At 44.8% G+C, this 8,201-nt stretch overlaps 1 protein-coding gene across 3 annotated transcripts; it reads left to right on the top strand.

The window, feature by feature from the left end:
* The first annotated feature begins 1,347 nt into the window (after positions 1–1,347).
* OXSM (3-oxoacyl-ACP synthase, mitochondrial) lies at positions 1,348–7,550 on the top strand. Of its 3 annotated transcripts, none has more exons than XM_055707060.1 (3): positions 1,348–1,465; positions 3,264–4,281; positions 6,954–7,550. In XM_055707060.1, the coding sequence occupies exons 2-3, from the start codon at positions 3,299–3,301 to the stop codon at positions 7,354–7,356; spliced, it is 1,386 nt and encodes a 461-aa protein (XP_055563035.1). In that variant the 5' UTR covers positions 1,348–1,465; positions 3,264–3,298; the 3' UTR covers positions 7,357–7,550. The 3 variants fall into 3 exon arrangements, with proteins under 3 accessions (XP_055563035.1, XP_014141001.1, XP_005445907.2); XM_014285526.3 differs by lacking the exon at positions 1,348–1,465 and adding an exon at positions 1,508–1,771; XM_005445850.4 differs by lacking the exon at positions 1,348–1,465 and adding an exon at positions 1,508–1,775.
* Positions 7,551–8,201: the final 651 nt, after the last annotated feature.

Below are 8,201 nucleotides of genomic sequence, written 5' to 3'. Positions count from 1 at the left end.
TGCTTACTTCTGTCTTCTCTGCCAGCATTTCAGCATCCATGTGGAGGAGAACACTTTCATAGAATCATAGAATCATTTAGGTTGGAAAAGACCTTTAAGGTCATCGAGTCCAACCGTTAACCCAAGTCCATCACTAAACCATGTCCCTAAGCACCACATTTACATATCTTTCAAATACCTGAAGGGATGGTGACTCTACCAGTGCTTGACAGCCCTCTCAATGAAGAAATTTTTCCCAACATCCAACGTAAACCTCCCTTGGTGCAGCTTGAGGCCATTTCCTCTCATTCTATCACTCCTCACCTGGGAAAAGCAATAGACACCCACCTCGCTACACCCTCCTTCAGGCGGCTGTAGAGAGCAATGAGGTCCCCCTTGAGGCTCCTTTTCTCCAGGCTAAACAACCCCATTTCCTCAGCTGCTCCTCACAAGACTTGTTCTCTAGACCCCTCACCAGCTTTGTTGCCCTTCTTTGGGCACGCTTCAGCACCTCAACTTCCCTCTTGAAGTGAGAGGCCCAAACCACCACATTATTCAAGGTTCAGCCTCACCAGTGCTGGTGCAGGGTGCTGGCCCCACTGTTTCTGATACAAGCCAGAGTGCTATTGGCCTTTTTGGCCACCTGGGCACACTGCTGGCTCATGTTCAGCCGGCTGTCAGCCAGCACCCCCAGGTCTTTTCTGCCAGTCTTGTCAGCAGCTGGGAGCTGGAGAAGGATGGGGACCTGAAGGGTGCAGCATAACAAGAGATCAGATGGGGACTGGGACTACAGCAAGGGAACGAAGCGTAGGCAGGAAAACTGTGCCAAGGAATTAGTTACGGTGGAACCTAAAGTAGGCCTGGCAGAGACCGCAGCGTGCATGTGTGTGATGGCCTTCCTGGTTACGTACTGTTTACCGCTGAGTTCTGACAGTTCCTGCCAGCTCAGTGCTGAAATGCCCTGCAGTACGCATGCAGCATTAAGGGAACCGACGGGCAACGACAAAGTTTCCCTCACGACCTCAGCGCAACCCTCCTGTGTATCGCTGAGACCGTGGGCTCGTTTGGGGGGGTAGGCTTTTTACTTTTCCCTTGCGTGTTTCAAATATGCGGTTTGGCGGAGGAAGGAATTTCCTTGCCCTTTCCAGTTCATCGGGCTACTTAAGCGGCCGCGCCCCCTGCCCGCCTACACCGGCGACCAAGCGGCCGAGCCGCACCGCCTCCAGCCAGTGCCGCCACCATCCTCCGCGCGCCGCGGGCGGGAAGCGCCGCCGGGCCGCGCAGTCCACCGCCGAGTTACCGATTCCCTTGCCGGCTTCCTCAGCAATCGTGGCATCGGGGATCGGCTACAAAGCCGTCGCGTGCCTCCCCCCCTCCCACCCCACCCCCCCCAGCCTCCCGGGTGGTGCAGCACCGCGCCGTCGGAGCGGGGGAGCGAGGCAGAGCCAACCACCGTGGAGCGGGGGGGGGAGTGCGGCCGGCGGAGGTACGGCTGAGGGCTAGGGCGCAGGCAGGCGGGGGCTCGCCGGCCCCTGCGGGAGCGGAGGGGCTTCCCGCCGGCGGCGGGGCGGCGGGGCAGGCTGCTCCTAGCGGGGCGGGCCGGGACGGCAGTGGCGGCGCAGGGCGGGGCGAGCCCGGCTGAAACGTGGGGTGTCGCAGGGGAGCCCCGTGGCGTCAGGGTGTAAACATTAAAAGTAGTTAAGGCCCTTTGAACTCCCAGTGGCGCCCGGTAGCTCTTGCTCCCGGGGGCATGTTACTCCAAGTTACTCCCGGTGGCTGTTCGGCGCGCACAGTAGGTAACGTAGCGCAGCGTGGGTCAGGCCAGGCCTGATTATTTTATACCGGTATTGAAGGCTGCACTTGGCTGTTAGGCACGCACTGCTGTAAAGACCTCTGCACATACGTTATTGCCTCTTTTTATAAAATCCAAGTTAACTGGCTTAAAAAATTAAAATGGCAAATTTGGGTCCGGGTTTAAAGCAGGCTCCTTTAAAAAACCCATATTAGTAAGGACTGTTTTTAGCTTTTTTTTTTTTTTTTAATAGCGCTGCTGCGTACTTGTGCTGCCGCAACGCAGGAAGGAGCAGGGCTGTCTATTTTAGCAGGCGCACGCTCGCCCGGTGGCCCCGTATGGTCCCCATGCGGCTCCCCGCATGTGCCCAAAGACCTGGCGATGCCAGGTTGCCCTTTCTGTGAGGCGAGGACCCGTTGAAGCCCATAGCATAGGTGCTGGTGAGCTGCAGCCTCTGCCCTGCTCAGCATGCCGGCCACGTGCGGTCAGGCCGGCTCCCGAGCGGTGGTGGCAGAGGCAGGGTGAGAGCGAGGGGCTGCAGCGCGTTGCTGCGTGGCACGGGCCTCTCGCCCCGCCTGAAATGCTTGTGCTGAGCAGTGGCCTTCTGCCATCACCTGAGACCTCACGGTAACGTGGGATCTAGTCGTGTTACCTTCAAGGGAGGTGGTGGCGTGGTACATTTTTCAACCACTGGGACATGCTGCCCAGGGAGGTGGTGGAATCACCCACCCCTGGAATTGTTTAAAAAAACGTGTAGATGCACTGCTTAGACACATGGTTTAGTGGTGGACTTATGAGTCCTGGGTTAACGGTTAGACTTGATCTTAAAGGACTTTTCCAACCTAAATGATTCTGTGATTCTATGATCTTGCTCCAATGCACTTGAGGTACTGCCCCCCACAGTCTAAATACCCCAAGAGTGATAAAGGTAGGTGGGGGTAGAAAGACGAGGAGTCTTGTCCAAGATAGGTAATTACCTTGGTGACAGAACCAGGAGGAGTTTCTTGACTCCTGTTCTGAGTTTTGTAGACCATTCTGTCTGACATAAAAGTTGTGATGACAACATCCTTCACACGATAATGGTAGGGCATACACTTTCAGGTGAACGCACACTTTCTCCCTTACAAGAATGAAGCTCTTAATGTTCACTGTTGATACCTCCAGCCCTCCAGCCAGCTGTGGTTAAAGCCCCAGGGGGAGTTTTGCAGCAAAACCAGAGAGTGCCTCACAGTCCACACTGGTGCAAAGTCATACCCATTAGCAGCTTATGCTAGGAGAGCGCACTAGAGGCATTCACAAAATGAACATGTTTCTAAGCACTGTCTGCCATAACACGTACTGATCCTGGTTACAGACACGGAAACCTCATCCCTTTCTGCAGGGCTGAAAATAGGCTTTCATTTAAAAAGCAGGTTATTAATTTAGTGTACTTGGAATGTTTTTCACATTGGCTGTTTTATTGTTGTGTTTGTGGTTTTTTTTTTCCCCCTAGTTACGGAAATGTGCTTGAAGTGATCAATTTCCACCATGTTCTCACAGTGCTCACGTGATCTATTAAAGATTGCAAATCTTCATTTCTGGAATCTGAATTTAAATCTGCATTTACAAAACCACAGAAGAGCTTTCAGCAAGTCACTGCCTGTATGTCGAAGGAAAGTAGTTGTTACAGGTATTGGCTTAGTGTCCCCTCTTGGTGTGGGGACTCAGTTTGTGTGGAAGCACCTTCTCCAAGGAGACAGTGGGATTACATCGCTAGATGGGGAAGAATATGCAGGTGTCCCATGTAAAGTGGCTGCTTGTGTGCCAAGGGGAAACCAGGAGGGTCAGTTCAGCGAAGAAAGCTTTGTGTCAAAGTCAGAGATCAAATCCATGAGTTCTGCCACTGTGATGGCCATCGGTGCAGCAGAGCTAGCAATGAAGGACTCTGGCTGGTCTCCCCAGTCTGAACAGGATCGCTTAAGTGCCGGTGTGGCAATTGGGATGGGAATGGTTCCACTGGAAGACATTTCTGATACGGCCGCTTTGTTTAAAACAAAGGGTTATAACAAGGTCAGCCCATTCTTTGTCCCAAAGATTTTAGTCAATATGGCAGCAGGCCATATCAGCATTAAATACCAATTAAAAGGGCCGAATCATGCGGTGTCAACGGCTTGTACCACAGGCGCACATGCTGTTGGAGACTCCTTTAGATTTATTGCTGCTGGTGATGCTGATGTCATGTTGGCTGGAGGGACTGAGGCTTGCATTAGTCCTTTGTCCTTGGCTGGATTTGCAAGAGCTCGGGCTCTCAGCACAAGCTTTAACTCAAGCCCTAAAATGGCCTGTCGACCATTTGATGCGCAGAGAGAAGGGTTTGTAATGGGAGAGGGTGCTGCTGTGCTGGTCTTGGAAGAATATGGACGTGCTGTACAAAGAGGTGCTAGGATCTATGCTGAAGTTTTAGGTTATGGACTGTCTGGTGATGCTTGCCACATAACAGCACCTAATCCAGAGGGAGATGGTGCGTTCAGGTAAGAACTATATGTTGATTTTGAAGGCAACTTCATGTGTTAATTGTAGTGGGTACATATGTTTCTATTATTGTATGCTTTTCCTAGAGAAATGCTGTTCAATCTTGAATTAATATTCCAAAAGCCTGAAAACTTAATCTGAAAAATGAAAGAGCTTCTGGTAAGGTTTTGCCCCAGTTTTCTTTTTTCAGTAACAAGGCAAAGGTGAGTTCTTGCTAGAATCAGCCTTTTTGCATAGAGTTATGAAAACTTTATGTGAAAATTTTGTGTTTGGTGCCTACAGTTGTTCACACAAATAAGTCTCAACGGAAACCTCTTTTTAAAGATTTTTGTAGTATGATAGAACCTTTTCAGGTTCCTCAGACTTTGTCCATAGAGAAAAGAGACACCACTGCAAAAGCAGGTCATGTCATTAATTGTGGTCTGAAAGGGGAATAGCGTTCCTGAAGAAGTCCCAAGTGACAAAGCTGTAGAGCACTTGGAGGATATAGTTTGTTAGAATAATTACCATACATGTAATTAGCATTAATTGTGGCTATTCTTCTTTAGAAAAGACTTCAGCTCTTCATAGGGAAAGTACTTGAGTCATATGGTGGTGCAACAATTGTGTTTAAATACTTCATTCTGATGCAGCTAAGAGTGTTGGTGTAGGGGTGTAGCAGAAATACACTTCAGTACGGTTAAGTGAGATGGTAAAGCTTCATTATTGTTAATCTTATAAAAAACAGTTCATAAGTGGATGATACTCATCTTTATCATTGACCTAATTGTCGGTTAAATTACATGTGTAAGTTTGTGAGCTTAGAATAGACTGAATGCTATTGCTAACACTGGAATCATTAGTAAAGATTTAGTTTGCATTATTCTGAATATATGTGAATATTTAATAAAAAAATTCAATATATCACTGCAAAAATAGATCAAACTTCTGCATGGTATTGTAGACCTGTGTTTGCATATTTATTGGGTTAACAGATTTTCCAGGAAGTGTAGTATACCAGGTTTCTCTCTATGCTATTTGATTCATACTTAATTGTTCTGCAGACTTAGGTGTGTGTTGAGTAATCAGGAGTGTCTTATCTCAGATTTTCAGACTTGTTTACCCTTGAGATGATATGGCAATATATTGTAACAGAATTTCATATATTTTATGATTGCAGTAGCATATAAATGAAATTCATAGGGGAAAGTAGCTGAAACTTAATCTTGGTATCTCCAAAATGTTGAGCCTTTCCACCCTTGAGATGAGATAATACATTTTAATACAGTCTTCAAACCAATATTTCATTACTGCAGCGGTACATATATTAAATCTGAAATGTATATGCTTCTCTTTTCTGTAAGGAATTTTATTTGCCACATCAAAAAAATTCAGGGTAATATATTTTTTCTCATCTTCTAGTAACTACTTCAGTTGGAGACTAATACATATGTTGAAGTAAACCTGCAGGAAGGGAGGGGCAAAGCCAGACTCAGAAGCATGCATATAGAGTGTGTTCAACACAATTAATGTGTCATCTCCTTAAGTAAATGTATTTCTTGCAGCTAACATAACTAAATGTGTCTGTTTCCCTCATGGTTGATCAGTAGTATTTTTTGCATGGATGTTGGCTCACTGTGTAGTGACAGTGAGCATAATTGGCCTCCATCCTATGCTAAGCTGGATGCTTAGCAGCCTGTGGTATCTTTTTCTTTTGAGCTTCCTTTTATTTCCTTATTTTTCGTAAGTTTCAAAGAGTCAGTGTTCTTCTGCTCAGAGATATGTAGTTAACCTGTGTGTGCAAGGAGATGTGTGATTCATCTCTTAATTTCTGGGGGAAATCTGTGAGAAAATCACAGTATGGAGCTGTATTGATCCTTCTGTGGTTGTCATAAAAAAGCATGTTTTATAGAGGCAGTCACAGTCCACAGGTCATGGGGAGTCAGAATGGAACATAGTATCAGGGTAGAAGAGCGTGACTTTCAATAAATTTCATTATATATATAGGAATTTGTGCTGTCTCCTTGACATCTTCTAGCCTCTGGAAAGCATGCAAAAGCTCGCAGGGAAGATGAGTGCAGAATTTTTTTTTTAATTTCCTAATATTTTTGTTTGATAGAGCAATTATTCTTCATAATTCCCTAATACTGTAAATAAGAGGGAAAACAAAATGTAAAGACTAGGGAATCTTCTTTTCACTTACCATGGGAAGAGGATTTCTTGGACCATTGTACTGAATGTTACATTAATATTTTGCTATGCTAGAGAAACTTCAGTGGAGGGAACCTAAATTTTTGCAATAATTTCAGGTAGTTATTTCCCAGTCAAATGTTTTCAAATTTTACATTGAAAAAGGTTTTTGCTTTATTAATGTAGTCTGTAGGGATTGTTTGTTGTATCTTCTTACTTTTTCTTTGTATTTTTCCCAACTGGGGGATTTTTAGCAGCAAGTCTGATTTTATAGTGGGCCTCACCACTACTATCTTTCTTAGGTGGCTAAATGTAGATGCTAGTGTGTTTAGTTAGATGAATCCATATCTTGTCATTTACATCTCTAGTAAAGTATGTCGTGCAGATTTTCACATTTGATAAACATTTTAAAGCATCCTATTCTTTTGCGTTTGGTTTGTACAGGTATTTTAGCAACAAAAATGTAATGGCAATTTCAGCATTCTGTCTTTTTTTTCGTTAGGTGTATGTCTGCAGCAATAAAAAATTCTGGGATCAAACCAGAAGACATAACATATGTCAATGCACATGCAACTTCTACACCTCTAGGAGATGCTGCTGAGAATCGAGCAATCAAGAGGCTTTTTAAAGACCACTCACATAATATTGCAGTTTCCTCAACAAAAGGAGCAACCGGGCATCTCTTGGGGGCTGCAGGAGCTATTGAAGCAGCTTTTACTGCACTGTCCTGTTACCATGGAATTTTGCCACCTACTCTAAACTTAGAGAAAACAGAGGCAGAGTTTGATCTCAATTATGTTCCATTAACAGCTCAGGAGTGGAAAACTGAAAAACGGCGTATAGCACTCACAAATTCATTTGGCTTTGGTGGTACTAATGCCACTTTGTGCTTTGCAAGCGTTTAACTTATGCTGTACATGTCTTGAAAAATGGGACTGACAATGATTTTCTGTATTGTCGCCCTTGGTGTGTACTGTGATCTTTTCTCAGCTTTGAGAATTGCTCATTTGATACGTAAGAACTTTAGTCACCCGAAGATTTATATCAGTAATTCTCTTGGAAAGAGGGAACTTATTTTAATAAAAATAAATAAAAGACCTTTCTGTGGTAAAGCTTTTGTTCTTGACCAGAAGAGGAGACATTGATTGTTCTGTGTTTTTACTTCATTAAGATAGATTTTTCATATGCATGTGACACAGAAATTGCTTGGGAACATTTATGCGAAATGGAGACTGGCTAACAAGCTAGGACTCCACAGTCTTGATGACTTACTACGTGATGATAAATGGTTTATGACTGACCTCCCCTTTGTTACCCCTTTGTTCCATTTACAATTCTGCCTTTTTCCTCATTGTAAGATGTTTCAAATATCGTAGACTTATGCATGTTCTACCACACAGATGGCATTCAGCAAACAATAATATAGGAGTTTGTAAGATTTCTGACAGTGGTTCATTTTCTTTTCAGCTTTATTCATTCCGATATGTTGTGTTACCTCATTAGCCATGGTGTGGAGCGGTAACAGTGAAGAATGCGTACAGCATAGCCTATACATCTTCCATGTGGCACAGTGGTAGAATTAGCAGGTGATAACCTGTTCTGAAATTTTGGACAAGAATAGCAAGGTATATTCAAGTATAGTATTGAGGTTTTAAAAAATAGTTACACAGAAAGGAAAAAGACTCTTGAAACCCCTGGTGGTTTTGCCAAGTTGGAAAAGTAGAGCTAGCAAAACTTGGAAAAACAAGGG

The sequence above is a fragment of the Falco cherrug genome, chromosome 4 (assembly GCF_023634085.1).
Source record: "Falco cherrug isolate bFalChe1 chromosome 4, bFalChe1.pri, whole genome shotgun sequence".
NCBI classification, from domain to species: Eukaryota; Metazoa; Chordata; class Aves; order Falconiformes; family Falconidae; genus Falco; species Falco cherrug.
This window is presented reverse-complemented; position numbering and strand designations above follow the sequence as displayed.